At 44.6% G+C, this 17,388-nt stretch overlaps 1 protein-coding gene across 1 annotated transcript in view; it reads left to right on the forward strand.

Annotated features, from left to right (window-relative positions):
• RGS6 (regulator of G protein signaling 6) overlaps window positions 1-17,388 on the forward strand; it is a 582,039-nt gene that overhangs the window by 488,871 nt on the left and 75,780 nt on the right. Inside the window, exons 7-12 of the mRNA XM_061182706.1 lie at window positions 301-365; window positions 3,928-4,004; window positions 6,707-6,788; window positions 8,228-8,302; window positions 9,779-9,877; window positions 11,520-11,581. Of these exons, the coding sequence (XP_061038689.1) occupies window positions 301-365; window positions 3,928-4,004; window positions 6,707-6,788; window positions 8,228-8,302; window positions 9,779-9,877; window positions 11,520-11,581 (460 nt within the window). The remainder of the gene's footprint in view (window positions 1-300; window positions 366-3,927; window positions 4,005-6,706; window positions 6,789-8,227; window positions 8,303-9,778; window positions 9,878-11,519; window positions 11,582-17,388) is intronic.

Consider the following 17,388-nt stretch of genomic DNA (forward strand, 5'->3'; position numbering starts at 1 on the left):
AGTGAGGAGGATGAAGGGGGTTGTCAGGATTGGAAGATGGGGCCCCTCATCTGATCCTGACCTGCAGACAGATTCCCAGAGGTCAGGTGTCATGGCTTCCACATAGAAACGTATTCTTGACGGCACAGGGTTAGGCACATAGAGGGGAATGGCTGGTTGGCTGGCTGGCTGGATGGATGGATGGATGGATGGATGGATGGTTGGATGGATGGATGAGTGGATGAACAACTGGGTGGGTGAATTTACGATTCCACCACACTGCTGGTTTTGTATATGTTGTAATTTCTCTTCTTCCTTCAGCCATCTACCTCTGTAAGAGGACAATGCAGAATAAAGCAAGGCTGGAACTGGCCGATTATGAAGCAGTAAGTACGATTCTTTTCCAGGAAAGGTATGGGAGGAGAGTGTAAAATACCTGCAGTTCTTTCTCAGCTTGTATTTTTCCCTCCCCAACCCCTTCAGACAGTGGAAAGACAGTCTCTTGTATTTTCCCTCTTTTGTTCTCAGCTCCTCTTACCATCACAATAAATTGCTTCTTTAAATAAAGGAATCTCAGAACTCAGCAATAAAAAAAACAACTCAATTAAAAGTTGGCAAAGGACTAGAACAGGCACTTCACCAAAGAGGACATAAGGATGACAAAGATGTTCAGCATCATTAGCCATTAGAGAAATGCAGATTAAATCCATGGTGAGATACTGTTACACACCTATTAAAATGGCTAAAATTAAAAGTACTGATAATGCCAAGTGCTGGTGAGGATGTGGTGAACAACTGGAGCTCTCCTATATTGCTGGTGGGAATGCAGAATGGTGCAGCCACTCGGGAAAATGGTTTGGCAGTTTCTCATAAAGTTCAACATACACATACTGTACAACCAAGTAATCCCACTTTTACATACCTACATACATACCCTAGAGAAATCAGAACTTACATTCACACAAAAACCTGTACACTAATGTCCATAGCAGCTTTCTGTGTGATAACCCAAAGCTGAAAACAACTCAAATGCACTTTAACAGGTGAATGATTAAATGAACTATGCTACAGCCATGTAATGGAATACTGCTCTTCAGTGAAAAGGAATAAACTATTAATCTAACCACTTGGATGAGTATCAAAGGCGTTATGTTGAGTGAAAGAAGCCAATCTCAAAAGATTTCAAACTGTGTGATTCCATTTATGTGACACTTTTGTAAGTACAAAACTATCATGAGGGAAAACAGATCAGTGGCTTCCAGGATGCATCTATAAAGAGATACCACGAGGGAGTTTTGGGGGGTGATGGAACCATTCTGTATTCCGATTGTGGTGGTGGTTACATGAATATATACATGTGTTAAAATTTATAGTACTGTACACGAAAAGAAAAAAACAAATTTATTGTATGATAATTTTTTAGTTTAATATATGATAGTTTTTTAAATTGCATCTTCATACCCGATTCACCTATGCTTGGCAGTAAATGCAAAATCTAAGGACCAAATCCAAACCAGAAGATAAGATGTATGTCAGATGGCAATATACTCTCCCAGCTTTCCTCCACCTCCACCTTCTTTACAAGGTGCGATTTCTTGCAGAAATTGGAGACCCAGCCACACTCATATCCATTCCCATTTAACAGAGCCAAGGCACAGAGAACTTGAAGATTCACAGATAATGTTTTAAATATTTAAAATTTGGGGTTGCAAACTCTTTCCCCAAAACCACACTTTGTATGGGTCACAGAAAACCTAGGATACTGGCCAACTTTTCTCATACCCTCCAGAGGAGCTATTGCTGAGCCATGGAATGACTGACAAGCTGGCAGCTAGGAGGAGTGGCAACGTTAGGGGCAGTGAAGAATCCTCCCCTGGATAATCCAGCATGAACACACCTCAGATCCACCCACCTCCCCAATGTCCCTCCCACTTTTGCTGTCTCAGTCTTCCAAACCAAGCATGAGGCCCCACTCTACCAAACCTTGTCACCCTTGGTTACCTACACCCAAGCCCACCAACGCACTGAGCCACCATTCCCCTGTCTGCAGCCCAAGGGGAATGTGCATGGCATCAGAGAGCAGGACCGGTGCATGGCCCTCCACCCTCTTTGATCCCACTGGCATCACAGGACCTGTGAATGGAGGGAGAGAGCAGTGCAGGTTGCAGTGCAAGAGTTTACTGGGAGCGTTAGGACCTAGCTAAAGTTTGCTTATCCAAGGGAGCTGTGAAACATAAATCTGTTGGAACGTTATGATTTTCCCCAGCATCCCTAGCATGGCGGTTCTGTGGCTCTGAGCATCTTAGGCACCCGGTCCCTGCCCTATCTGCCCTCGTGCACCAGCAATCACCCCTCTTCTAGAAGACTGCTGTCTGACTCTTTGTGCGCCCAGTGCAAAGGCTTTAACTTTGGCATGACTACATCACTTCCTGAATATGACCTACAGAAACAACCCAGACGGCAGAAGCATGTGGCCCCTCCACCCCATGTCTCCCTTCCCCTTAGTTCCCTTGTTTAAAAAAGCTCCTAAACGGAAGCAAGACAGCACCAACTCCTGATATATTTTATTCTGTTTTCTTTTCTCTTGCCCTACAATGTTCTGCTTTGGTATTTGTAAAGAATATGGTGTTAAGATGTTCTTTCAGGTTGAAGTTCTGTCTAAAAGTGGTTAGAAACTAAAAAGACATTTGTTTTCAAAATTCAGTAATTTTATTAATTTTTTCTGATTACATCGTCCCTTTGTAAAAACAACAATTCAAACAGCAAAGAAAGGAGAGAAAATAGCCTGCAATCCTTCTCTCCTAAGCTTTTTTCTGTACATACATTTTTTTTTCTAACAAGAAAACTTGAATCACACCACAAACATTATAGTGTAAGCTGCTTCTTTTTCCAGTCATATACTGTAAGGATGTTGAGAATCTTTCCATATCAGTAATAATCATCTACATTCTCATTTTTAATGGCTGCCTAGTATTCCATGGTATGACTGGGTCATTATTTATGTAACTGCTCCCCAGTTGACTGACATTCAGGCTTTACCAGCTTTGCTTCCTGTGAACAGTGGGAAAATCAAAGGGACAGTTTTTTTGAGGTGCTCCTACAGCAAGCCTTGGTAATAACTGAGTTCACGTGTGTTGGTCTTCAACCAAAGCTCCTTTTATGTTAATAATCCACTAATGAAGGTAATCAGTTAGTGTTGGCATGAGCTCTATGAAAATACACAGCATAATGTGGGCTCTCGCCTTGCATTCCATCAGGATTAGGCGGGTCATTAGGGGACCTGTCAAACGCCCCTCCCCATGGTCCTGTTGTGCTGCTAGGCTACTCTACAGGCTTCGAGAAAAGACTTCTTCCCTCTTCCTCTAAAGGTGACCCTGGATGCCTTTTCTTTCTTTTTGTTTTGGGGTTTTCCTTTCATGACCATCACAAACCTAGACACTCCCTTCTTTCCCACTTTTGAGTCTGGACTTTCAAAGTTGTTAATGCCAGGTCCTCTGGGTTCTCCTTTCCTGCCACCTTCCTAGCCCTCTGCTTGCTGGAAGACAAGTCTTGAGACATCCATTCTTGGTTTTACAATCAGTTGCAAAAACACCCCTCATCCCTTCCCTAAATCCTGCATGAGCAACTACAACCAATTTTTCCTATCTTCAGTGGCCTTTATAAGTGTGTGTGAGTCGTGCTCTTGTAAAACACACAAGAAAAGAGGAATCAGGGGAACCACAGAGACGTCAGACTTAATGGGTGTGTAAATGAATATTAATAGTTCTGCTCTGTACAGCAGGGTCTGGTGCAAAGTCAGATTGGGTTCACGTCCGGTGGATTTAAAGTGGGGCCCTACTGTTTTGTTGGGAGTAACCAAAATAGATGGCTGCCTTGTAATAAGCATAGCTGTCGATGTGCAAACTTACGATGATTAATGCCTTCTTGTTGATTTTCATTTCTCATTAGGAAAACTTAGCAAGACTCCAGAGGGCCTTTGCAAGGAAGTGGGAATTCATCTTTATGCAAGCAGAAGCACAAGTAAAGTAGGTGAACTTAATAGAGACCCTTGCAAAGAGAAAAAAACTCTCTGGAATTCAGAGGTGGTGTGAGAGTGGGGTTTCCTTCCATGGCCAGCCAGCTGTGGTTAGTCACTGTCTCTCTCATGACAGCAACTGAGTAGAAATCAAGTTCAGGATGGATAAGTTGCATCTCTGTCACCCATGGCACTCTAAAACAATTTCCAAAGTGTGTGTTTCTGCAGGCAATGGGGTTCCTCCCAAACGTAGAACTCTGGTTCTAAGAAGATGTACCTAATTCCCAAGGAGATTTCCAAATCTTCTTCTGTGCTCAGAGGCTAAAAACCATCAGATGCACTTTACTTGTTGGTCTGGAAATTTCGTCTTCATAGGAAAACATACTGGAGTTTTAGGCAGGCCAACAAGTGGCCCCTCCACCGTATCTCCCGAGGGGAGGGGTTCAAAACTAATCAAAAATAAGGCACAGAAGTCAGACATTTGGAGTCTGAAATGTCAGATTGTTACTGATAAACTAGTTATAGGACATGATTTTGGATCTGTGACCACAGATCTTTACCCTGGAATTAAACATCCTGGGCAGAGCTGGGTATCTGCAGGGCCGTCTGCACCTCAGGGCAGAGTCCAGCCCTGTAAGTTTACTGCACGCAGAGAACAGGTGTCCTGAGAATAGGCTGACCCAGACAGGGCCCAGAAGGACCGACCTCAGCTTTCTAAATTTCTTTTTTTTTTTTTAATTTATTTATTTTATTTATTTATTTTTGGCTGCGTCGGGTCTTCGCTGCTACACGCGGGCTTTCTCTAGTTGCGGCGAGCGGGAGCTACTCTTCATTGCGGTGTGCAGGCTTCTCATTGCGGTGGCTTCTCTTGTTGTGGAGCACCGGCTGTAGAGCGCAGGCTCAGTAGTTGTGGCGCATGGGCTTCCTTGCTTCACGGCTTGTGGGATCTTCCTGGTCCAGGGGTTGAACCCTTGTCCCCTGCATTGGCAGGTGGATTCTTAATCACTGCGCTACCAGGGAAGCCCCAGCTTTCTAAACTTCTTCTTTCAAATCTGCCAATAAGTTAAGTCTACAAGAGATGAAAGGAGGAGAAAGTTGGAGTGTTTTTCCCATATTCTTCCTTCCCAGAGAGTGTAGTGGAAATTCCTTCCTGTCTAAGGAAACAGGAGAAGTGGGTAGTAAATGTCCCCCACCCCACAGACATGGTCATCAACCAGATCCTTTTGATTCTGGGAAATGGACTTGCTCAGGTGCGGTTCTCTCTTGTCCTTTCTAGCAATGGGCTCTGATTTAGCTTCAAGTGATAATGGAAGAAATGGGACAGAGGAGGGGGTGGGAAAGGGATGCTGAGCTGGGAGGAGGTTAGTACCTTTTCTCTGGGTACCACTTGCACCTGAGCAGCCCCCGTGGGTCTTCAGAGGACCCCCTGTGCACTCTCTGGGCAGGGTGGGTGACATTGATCACAGGTACGGTCACAGATGGCAATGACTTGAGGTCATTGGGTCCAGTGGGCCTCATGGTGTCATCGCTCTCCCCCTCCCTCTGCAGTCTCTACCCCCCCCATGAATCCACAGGCCTGCCCACCACCCCGGTTCTCCCAAAGACCCCCGAGGGAGGTGGACACCAGACACTGGATGCTGAGCTGCATCAGGAAGAACCTTGGCCCCTGAGGAAAGAGAAAGCGGGAGGGTGGGTGAGTGGGTGAGAAGGAGGCAGGATTGAGCCACTCAGAAGCCTCCGGGAAGTGAAGAGGAGGGCTGATTAACACTTTTGGGATCACACAGCATCGAATGTTATAAAAGGAGGGAAAAGTGCCACTTTGTACATATACGGTATCTCTCGATTCACTTTTTTGATGAACTCTGTGATTACATTATAATTGTGGGCCATTTAAGTACACAATAACTATCACAAAAATCACAGGGTTATTATGACTTTATTTCAGTCCAATAAACTAAAGTTCTCCCAAGAGAGCCAAGAACCAGCAGTTACAAAGCAATTAATCTGAGTTACTTTTTACTTAGATAATATGAAGTAATACAGGCTTTTTTTTTTAAGGCTCTTATCTATGCGATCACAACATAAAGAATCTGTCTGTCTGTCTGTCTGTCTTGCAATTTGTACCTCCCCCAGCTGAGGCCAGTGATATTTGCCTTCTAGATCTTGTCACACACTAGGGTTATTACTTTGCTTTTAGGAAGCCAGATGGTTTAAGTGACTTTTAAAACACATAACTGCAGCATTTTGAAGACATTTCTACTGATTCTGAATCTAAAGCAAACTTTCAAATTTGAGGATGAAACACTACAAGCCTATGGTTATATTCCTTCCCATAATTTGAATATGCAATAGTAGCCACTTTGATGCGGGGCATGTCAACAACTTATGCAGCTCTTAATAATCCAAATCTTAATAATTCAAATGGACAGCTGCATTCCTGAACCCTCATTAGGCTCACCCTGTTCATTACACATAATTGGTCATTTGCAACCTAGCTGAAAACGAGCTCTCTTACCATGTGTGGGCTTCTTAAGGTTTCCTTGAGGGAACTATACACCTATATTGTACAGCTCTGCAGAAAGCAGGGACCACACAGGTGCCAAGAGCCCTGTGCACACTAAGCTCCTAAAAAAGGGAGAACAGAGCTGACACATGGATCAGGAGGAAAAACAGAATTAAAAGCCTCTGATTTCCCTTTTTTCACTCTTTCAGGATTGATCGGAAAAAGGACAAGACAGAGAGGAAAATTTTGGATAGTCAAGAACGAGCCTTTTGGGATGTCCACAGGCCAGTGGTGAGAAAACTCTGCTTAGTCCTCTAAGTTTTACATTTTCTCTCTTCCTTCGCTTAAAAGAAAAGACTGTCTTTAGCCACCAGGCGTCTCACTCTTAAGAAAATTGCTAAGCTTTGTGAAATTGGTTTTGCCATTCATTCATATCATCTCAGTAGATTTTCTGGAATATATGTCAGTTCCACCTTTTAAAAATTATCCATCCATGAAAATATGGAATTGGAAATGGGGAGCTGTGGGAATTCCACCTGGGGAACTTTGGGCCCTGAAGTTTCCAGTCCTAAATTAAGCAATTTCCATTTCTACTGTCATTCAATTCCAACTTCTAGAATATTCTCTTTCAAATGCAACCGTTGTTGTTACGGTGTTTATGTTCTATGAAGTCGCCGAGAACACTGAATTAGCGGATGCTGAACCATTATCCTGGGAGAGATACAGGGTTAGGTTCTTGCAAGCCTCCAGTCACATTTTCATCAACCGATCAATACATAACCTTGTTTAAAGTGTGTTTCGGTTTAAAGACACCTTATTTAATGTATATTGTTGATCACTGACATTGAACTCGCAGCCAAGAGCACTATAGCTCACGCCTAGATGGAACTTATCTAACATACCTATTTTCTCCATAAAGCACATCCCAGCCTTCCTGCACTTAGGAACGCTCGACAGCACATCAGCACTGGGCTTGGGCAAAATCACCAACAAAAACACAAAAATGTGTAAAAATAGTGCTAAATAGACTGTGCAAAGGACATTTGTTTGCAGCATGAGATGAAATAAGAAGGCATCTCACCGGGAACACGCAGGTCTGGCAACTCAACATTTTTCCTGCTCTGCGCAGGTCCACAAATGACCATGAAGGCACCACAAGCCCTGACTTGGGGGTTATAAATAAATTTTAGCACGTAGGCAAAATCACAAATACAAAATCCACGAATAATGAGGTTTCACGCATTTCTAATTTCGTATTACTAAAATAAATCTTACATTTTCCTCATGAAATGGAAGTAAAACGAATAAACTATGTCAGCCTTCCTCAAGTCTGATTAAAAGCAAAACCAAAAAAAACAAAAAAATTCCCCATCCTGATAGTGGAGTGGTTTTAGATGGTTAGGTATATGAAAGAACAAAGGCTCTGACTGAAGCCATCCACCAATTTAAATAATAAGTTTACTCTTATAAACTGTACACTGTACTCTCTACTTATCATCCTTAGGTAATATGAGGTAAGCTGTTTTAATTCATATGAGAACTCTGCGGAGGAACACATACTGAAGGTGAAACACCTTTGTAAAAAAGAAAAACTGTAAATGGCAAAATGGGGGTAGGCATGTATTATCTGTAATGGAAAAGATAAAGATTGGTTCTGATGGTGTCACTTGAGCCAATTTGGAAAGTATGATTTTTCACTTAGTAATTTATATGATGATTTTTTTTCTCAGCCAGGCTGTGTGAACACAACAGAAATGGATATCAGAAAATGTCGACGTTTGAAGAACCCGCAAAAGGTTAAAAAGGTTTGCTAGTTTAGCTGAATTAAAAATTCTTGGGATCGCCCTTCCATTTCCGGTACTGTTCAAATAATAATTTACTATTTGTAGTTCTTCCCCGTTTCATCCTTTGAAACCATGTCATTCATTCTACAAATATTTATGGAGTGGCTGGTGTGTGCTTGGCACCGTTCTGGCTGCGGAAATATAGTGGCAAGTCTTACAAAGCCCACAGCCTGGTAGGCATGAAGCAAGCCAGCAGGCAACGGTGGGAAGTACAGGACCGTTCAGGAAGACCAGGAGGGTGCGCCAGATCCAGGGCTTCCCAAGGGTTTCCATAGCAGGCTCGAGGGTGCAGAGGTCTAAAGGGTAAGTAGCAGTTGGCTCTGGGGAGACAGCAGAGAGGAAGGGAAACATAAGGAACAAAAAGTAGGGCAACACCACAGGCGAAGGCCAGCTTGGTACTTTGACACAAATGCAAGTCTTTTAGTATAGCTAGATCTCCCAAAGTCAAATCACCATCTCACCCAACTGTGAATGATCCAGTGATCATTTGTGTTTCACTATACTGGAAGGGGCAGTGGCTCTCTCTCCTCTATCAATATATATGTGACGTGACATATATATCAACTTCTTGAATTTACTTATATATTTTGTTCTTCATTGAGATATTGATGCCCACTGTATTATACTTTAATGTTAGTCTTAAAATGTCCCCATTTAGTCTTTAAAGGCCCCCTAATTCTAATATTCCAGAATTTCATGGAGCCCACATGCACCCTGAGCCTTTCTTGATTTTATAGATTTCAGCTATAAATTGCATACCCTTCAGTGTTTTATTTCTTTCCCAGAACAAAGATTGTCTTTAATCTGTCTCTCACAAAAGGAACAGATTAAAAAGTAGCTATAGCTGTGGGCAAGTGGAAAATCTGTGTCCAGAAAACTGGTCAGCTTAAAAGGAAAAAATCGGAAACCCTGCCATCTCAAGTTTGTACCAGACAGGCATGTCATCTGCTGACAAACAGAAAATCTAGAGGGGATCTTTATCTTCCTGCATAACTTCAGGAATTGTTCCTGAACTTTCCTGTGTCTCAGAATCACCTGGGGCATTTGATAAAAGTGCAGGTTCCCGAACCCCACCCACGAAGATTCCGATTCAGGAGGTCTTGGGTAGAGCTCGGCAATGTACCTGTTTACCGAGTACCCAAGATAACTCTTTGCAGATGGTCTATGGACTGTATTTGGAGAAACACTGATATACAAGGAGACCATTTAAGCTCAATGAAAGGAAGGATTTTCTAATAGTGGTAACTCAAAGATGGACCAGCTGCCTCAAGAGGCAGAGTTCCCATTATTGGAGAATTTCAAGCAGAGGCCACTCCCTTATTGTCAGGATGTCATGGAGGGGATTGGAAGCATGAGATGAGCGCTTGAACTAGCTGACCCTTCGGACCCCCTTCAACTCTGAGGGTGCATGATTCAATATTCTTGTTTCTTCTCTAGTCAGTGTACGGCGTGACGGAAGAATCCCAGTCGCAAAGCCCAGTGCACGTCCCCAGTCAGCCAATCAGGAAAACTACAAAAGAGGACATCCGGAAACAGGTGAATGAATGGGCTACTGCACTCTAAGGAGGAGATGTGGCCAGCTTGAAAAACCTTTTGAATGTCCACCTCTGGAGGCTGAGTGAGCTTTGAGTTCCTGGAAAGCACAGTGGAACCCAGCTGTGGGTGACTTGAACCTTTGGGCGCTGTGTGTGAATAATTCACGGAGGCTCGAGAAGACAAATTCTCCACCGAGTTACTCCAGCAGTTACTAGAAAAGGACATAAATGAGTTACCCCAACACCATGGGCTGACTGCCGCAGTCGGGTTTCCCCCAAGACGCTGTGGGAGCTGGAGGCAGGAGGGACTCGTGTCACAGGGTCCTTAAAATTGTATTGCACTTCCAGAGTAAGCCAGCTCAGGACCACCAACTTTATTGCTCTAATTCAAAACGAAGGTTGACAGATAAAGCAAACCCTACCCACAATGCCATTTCAGCATTATTTGGTTCCATGTTATCTTCCTTCATGATGAGGAGTTAACTGGTCAACCCAGGTCACAGACAATGCCTAATTACATTACTGCTTTCCAGGGGTTCACTGGTAATGAAGTGACTTGACTTTACATTATGCTTTACTGGCTTCTAGGGGGCACCCAAAGACATAAACTGTGAGGTGCCTTCCCTTGACAACTTTATTATTGGGTGGGGAAAAGGAAACAGATGTATGGAAAATAGCTACTCAGTGCCAGTTAAGTACACCAAGCACATGGGCATGATGTAGGTGTGAAAGTTGGGTAGGAGATCACTGGAGATTAGCCAAACCAGATCCTTATGGTGTGTGTGTTACCTCCATGCTGTTGCTAAGCTTTGTAGAATATATACTATATTTAAGTTTTCATTCACTTCTGGGTAAAGAAGATGTGGCACATATATGCAATGGAATATTACTCAGCCATAAAAAGAAACGAAATTGAGTTATTTGTAATGAGGTGGATGGACCTAGAGTCCGTCATACAGAGTGAAGTAAGTCAGAAAGAGAAAAACAATTGCCGTATGCTAACACATATATATGGAATCTAAAAAAAAAAAAAAAGGTACTGATGAATCTAGTGGCAGGGCAGGAATAAAGACGTAGACATAGAGAATGGACTTGAGGACACGGGGTGGGGGGAGGGAGAAGCTGGGGCAAAGTGAGAGAGTGGCATGGACATATATACTCTACCAAATGTAACATAGCTAGCTAGTGGGAAGCAGCCGCATGGCACAGGGAGATCAGCTCGGTGCTTTGTGACCACCTAGAGGGGTGGGATGGGGAGGGCGGGAGGGAGACACAGAGGGAAGAGATACGCGGATATATGTATGCATATGGCTGATTCACTTTATTGTAGAACAGAAACACAGTATTGTGAAGCAATTATACTCCAATAAAGATCTATTTAAAAAAAAAAAAAAAAGACTTAAGCTGTAACACAACACAGGAGAATATGTGACGTAGGCTAAATTGTAGAGTGTGTTTCTTAGTGTGGTAGGAATTTCCAAAAGGGCAAAATGGTTGCTGGAGTGTCGAGTTGGAGGGCTGGAGAAGTCTGTCCAGAGGAGGTGTTTGGATCTTGGTAGAAATACAGGTTTGGGGTTCCTGGGGTGAAGGGGAGGAAAAAAATTCCAGTTTGGTCTTAACACTTCTGTTCTGCCTTTCCCCAGATAACATTTTTGAATGCACAGATTGACAGGCATCGTTTAAAAATGTCCAAAGTGGCTGAAAGGTATGTTTCCCCTTAATAATATTACTACTTTCTTCTAATTTAACAAAGGAGAAATGTTACAGGGTTATGGCTAACAAGTGTGTACCAAGAGGCAGACCACAGTCATTTCTTAAACTGATGGGTGAAAAAACCACAGACCCTGTGTGAGTACAGCTAAGATAGCAGACCTCCCTTGAGTGATGTCAAGAAATGTTCTGCTGCTAAAGCTTTTCAGGGGGGTGGCCGAGGGACCTTGTCAATCAAGAAAGAACATCCTTAAAAGCTACCTAATGCACTTTTACCTTCAGCCTCTTGATTAATTCAAATGGAATTGCTCCCTTTTCGGCTATAAAATGCCCAGATTCACTTTATAAGGGGAAAGAAATTACGTATGCCCTTTGAGGTGCTAGCTGCGCAAACAGGAGGGGACTGGTCCATCAGGAGACGTTCCACTTCCACACACCATCAACCAGCCAACTGCATGGAACCAACTGTAAAGAAAATATTTGGGACCTCCAGCCTGGCTTCCGCCAGGGCATTTGTGCTACAGTCTGCACCAGGAGCTGGTTCCACCTTGTTAACTCGTGGGAAACTCAATTTTGTCAACGAAACTGTCTGTGTTTGAACTCTCTGTGAAGAGGGGAGACCACCTGGGGAGTCTGTATGGCATAAATCTGAGCAACAGCCCCAAGCTGAAGGTTTGTTCATCCATATGCTACTGGTAAAGCAATGACCAATATCTGAAAACTCAAGGGCTTAAGCCAGGTCTTAGTATTTATTGGCTATAACAGTAAAGTGGGTCCTTTAAGCCCACCTCACACAGAGGGCTGGCTGTGTGTTCAACCTGTAAGCCTTTCTCTGCTGGCCCCTGGGTTCATCCACATCTTCTTTCTAGATAAATAACAGCAGATTGAGGCAAAGAACACTCCACACCCAACGCCAAACTGGAATTCACACTTTGCCCTCAGGTGGCCAAGGACATCCCTGGATATGGGCTCATCTCTTTAATGGCATCTTGTATCTATTCCAGGACTTCTCAGTAGTGTCACGATTGACATTCTGGGCCGAATACTTGTTTGTTGCAGAAGGCTGCCCTGTACATGATAAGATGTTTTGCAGCATCCCTGACCTCTACCCACTAGATGCCAAAACCCCACCTCACAGTTTATGACAACCGAAAATGTCTCCAGACGTTGCCAAATGTCCCCAGGAGGGGACAAAATCGACCCCCTTGAGAATCACTGATATTCCCATTTTCCCCAACGCACGTGCTTGAGAAGGTTGCCATGGCTGGAGCTCACATCTAGACGAGTGCTCTGGGGTCACAGTTTTAGCCTGGCGGCTGGGGAGCCACCGCACCCCACTATCATAATGTGGGGCTTCCAGAGTACAGGCTGTCAGGTTGCTTTTTAGATCTCACTGTGGTTGCCTTTGTCCCAGAAGAGTGCTTGTTAGTGAGATAGCTGGGAGGACCTTGACTCCATTGGTGTCATAGCCTGTGAGGAACTACAAGCTTCTTTCTCTGTGAAAAGGGGACAGAAATGGCTGTCCTGGGATACTGTGAGGGTCAGAGCTAGCCTTGCAAGGGCACTTTAAAGTTTGCAGTCCTAGGAGAGCATGTTTGCGGGAGCATCTTTCCCTGGGTCTGGTTGCTAGGGTCAGTGGTTTTGAGTGTGATCATCCAGGTGAACGAGGGGGTTAAGAATGGAGATTCCCAAGCCATAGTGCTAGGGAATTGGATTCAGTGATTCCGAGTAGGTCGAGGAACCTGCAGTTTGAATTCTCTGCGGTGGACTGACCAGGTCTCCGAGGATTTGGGGAAGCCACTGCCCACCACTCACAGTGACCTGAGAGCTCACCTCAAAGGGGACACCCAGCTTGGTCTTATCTTTGGGGTGTAGGGAGAGATCCCAAACCAGTCAGCGCGAGGGAGGCCAGCTGTGCAGGTGTGCAAGGCGGGAAAGGAGACAGCCGCGGTGGGGGAGGGGAGCTGGACGCGCCTATTGTTGGTTTGTTTGCCACCGGGTACCATCTAATTATGCTTGAGGGGCTGCTCACATTGAAGAGATTATTCATGCCAACCCTGCACTCCTTGCTCCACAGCTTGAAGCTTTCATGAGTCTCCACCCAGCAGAGACTGCACTTTATTCCCAGCAGCAATAACTGGCAACTTTTCAATGTGACACAAGGGTTTTTCATTAGAGCCACCAGGAAACCCCCAGATAGAGGAGGAGGGAGAGGAGACGGGTGTTAGCAAGAGATAAAGCAGCCTGGAGCCTTGGTCTCTGTCAGCAGCTCTGCGGGGGTGGGGACAGGGAGGTGGCGCTGGCAGCTGGCCTAGGGTGCGACTGCTCTGCTCGCCAGAGGTGACAGCTGAGCTATCTCAGGTGGGCGCCACTTCTCCTTGACGGATCTGGGTTCCCTGGGCCTGCTCCAGGTGATGGTGGTAATTAGCCAGAGGCCATCAGGCAAAGGACCGCAGCCCTCCGAGAACAGGTGCACATCGTTTTTCACTTAGTTCCCTGAGAACTGAAATTGGAGAGAGGGCGGGAGGGCTGATGATCATAAAGGTCCAGTTCTAAAAAAGGCAAGAGTCAAGGCTGGGTCAAAGGGTGCAGCCAGACCCAGCTGGGAAGAGAAAAAGGAAACTTTGCAAACTGAAGGAGCAGAACAGAACAATTTAGGGGGTGGGTGCGGAGCCAGTCATCTGGGTTTGGATTCTGCCTCTGCCATTTTCTAACTGTGTGACCTTGGGCAATTTGCTTCACCTCTCTCTGCCTCTGTTCCACCTCTTGAAAGGGGAGCGATCAGTAGTACTTAACTAATAGGGTTCATGGGTGGATCCACGGCAAGAGCTTGATCCAGTCCTTGACACAGCTCATTCAATGAATGTGAACGATTGTTATTATTTTCCATTGTGGTGCTTTGGAAAGTAGCAGAATTGCATGAACTGGGTGTGTGGTGTCCAGAGGAACAGAGGGCAGGCCAAGGAATGAGGCTGGCCCTGCAGATGGCAGTTCTATATTAGTGCAATTCTTCCCACCCTCTCTCTTTTCAGTCTCCAGCACAGAGAGCCCCGCAGGCTGCCGAAGGCTGGCCCTGCAGCCTGCAATCTGTGTGTCTCCCCTGGGTGCCTCCTATGGCACCACTAACCCGGCACCTTTGAGGAAGGAGGGGCCGTATGTGAAGAGGTTGGCTCTTCTGCACAAACTTGCTTGGGTCATCCTGATTTCACCTATTTTGTCTCATTGTCCCCATGAGTGGTCAAATGTCCCCAAAATTGCAACATCATGGCAACCAAACTACATTTCCTGGAAGCAGCACAAAAGTCTGTTTGAAATGTCACCCAATTTTTGCTTCAGAAAGTATGGTCCCTGCACACACAGATGAATTTTCCAGATTAATAATGCTTAACACCTTAAGCTTTTCATTTTAACTATGTTGAATGAAAATATTTCTTAAACATGCCCTTGTCTTCTTAAAGAAAGGACGCTGCATTTCAGTTAAGTTTTCTGGATAACTCAGGGTCAGTGTTCTTATTTTGTGCTTTAAAACTCTGTCAGTGATCAGAATTAAGTGCCACAAAATGCTTCCCTTTCCCTAAACGGCCCCAGACCATTATGTTCTTTGAGTCTGTGTTTATGCTTTTTAGTTGCTGGTTTGTCTTCTTGTTCCTGTCAGCATGGCTTATCTCCAGTAGCCCTTCCTCCTCTCTAAACAACTCCCATTTCCAACCTGTACCAGGCCAGGTGTATCAGTTAGCTATTGCTGAGTAACAAACCGCCTGAAAAAAAAAAAAAACGCCTGAAAACTGAGTGTCTTCAAACAATATGCATTTACTACTACTCACATGTTTATGTGCCAGTCTGTGTGCTCACATGTCTACGTACACATGTCTGTGTCCTCTGGGCCACCCTCTTGTCTGTGTGCCTCCGTGGATTGGGTTGGCTTCTCTACTGATCTTGCCTGGGATCTCTCACATGTTTGGTTCAGCTGGTTTAGGATGACCTCAGCTGGGACCATTGGGCAGTCCTTCTCATGGTCTCCCATCCTCCAGCAGGCTAGTTTGACCTTGTTCACCTGTGGATAGTAGGATTCCAAGAAAGAGAGCAGAAGCATGCAAAGCTTCTTGAGGCTTGGAAGTGGCACTCTGACACTTGTGCTGCATTTTATTGACTAAATCAAGTCACAATCTCAGATCAGATTCAAGGGCTGGGGAAATAGACTCCATTTTTAAAACTGATCTACCACACCAGGAAATCAAATAATCAAGTTCTTTAATCTCCATCCTAAAGCAAGAGGAAAGAGTCTTCGTGAGGTGTGCTCTTCCAAATAGCAGACAGTGAGCCTTGGGGCATAGAGTTTATTTCATTGTAGACTCTGCTCAGAGCCCCTTTTGGTCACTTATCTTACCTATGTTTCCTCAGTAGTTGAAGTCGCCAAATAGATGAGGTCTTAGTCTTCTTTGCAAGAGCCCTCAAGGGGTCCACTTTTTATTCACCCCAGCCTTACAGCACTGGACAAACCAACTTTGAGAATGCAAAACTCTATATGTTTTAGTTCAAACTTGTCTGAAAAGTCTCTATATTTTGCTATGTTTCCCCACCCTTAGTGGCACTGAGCTCTAGCCAGTCACTGCCTGGATCACACCGTGCTGCCCCACGTGGAGAGATGGCTTTGTGTCATTTTATAACTGCTCCTGTACTCGGCTCGTCCTTACCCCATCCCTGGGAGCCATTTGTGCATCACAGCTGACTGCTGAATTGATTTTTTACCATCACCTTGCTTGCGCATGTCTGAGATCACTGCTGCACCCTGAAATTGGAGCTGGTTCCTCCTCTGCTTCCTGACCCTCTGTGATCATGAAATGTAATTAATGAAGTGAGATAAGACAGCAAGGGACTGCATACCCTAAGGGTCTATTAAAAACATGCTAGGGTGATAGAGGTCCGTGAACTTAATGTCTAATGATAGTTTCAGGGAGGAAAAAAGGGGGCCCAAGAGGTCATTATGACATTGCTTTTATGTGATTCCAGACACCGCAGGGTCCTTGCTTCTCACGTTAGGTGATAGAAGAGAAACCATCAGAGGTAACACTATAGCCAGGGTGACTGTATCCAGACCAAGATCTAGAAGGGCCGCAATACCTGGCCTGGTATATGCTCTTCTTTCTGAGGGGCTAAATTCACCTCCATGTCCCTTCCCTCATCCCGAGTTTCTCTATTGCATATCTTTTCTCTGGGTGACCCATAATTAAGGAATTCTTTCTTCATATTGTCTCTCCTCCCCATCTTCTCCAACGTGAAAAAAATAGATGAACGAATTAATGAGAACCAAACTTTCTTCTTCCGTGTCTGCAGTGCTGCTCTGCTTTTCATTCCCTTCCTAATCAGATGCTCTTCCTACCCGGTTCCCTTTTGTGCATCATCGTTTAGAAAGTGCATATATCAAAGAGGGTGCAAACACACTCTCCTATTCACCCCTTCTCACATTCAGTCTCCAGGTTTCCTTCCCACTGAGAGACCCCCAGTTTCCTAAGGAATCCAGTAGCACATTTGTGTTGTATTTATAAAGTAGGAATGATGGTCACTATCCCATAAGGCTTTGTATTCCATGCCTTTGTTTCCCTTGACTAATCATTTCCCACAGCTGCAAGCCATCCCTTACTGCCCATTTCCCCTGGAGCCTAACTGTATCTTTCCATCTTCCCCTCACCTGCTTTGTAAACCAGATCCCATATACATACTTCACTCTTGGGATGCTGTGTAGGGAAAAATCCAGTCTTCCTTTTCCTGTGTTTTTCCTTTAATCTGAAACTACCACACTCA

This window comes from Eubalaena glacialis, chromosome 2 (assembly GCF_028564815.1).
Source record: "Eubalaena glacialis isolate mEubGla1 chromosome 2, mEubGla1.1.hap2.+ XY, whole genome shotgun sequence".
NCBI classification, from domain to species: Eukaryota; Metazoa; Chordata; class Mammalia; order Artiodactyla; family Balaenidae; genus Eubalaena; species Eubalaena glacialis.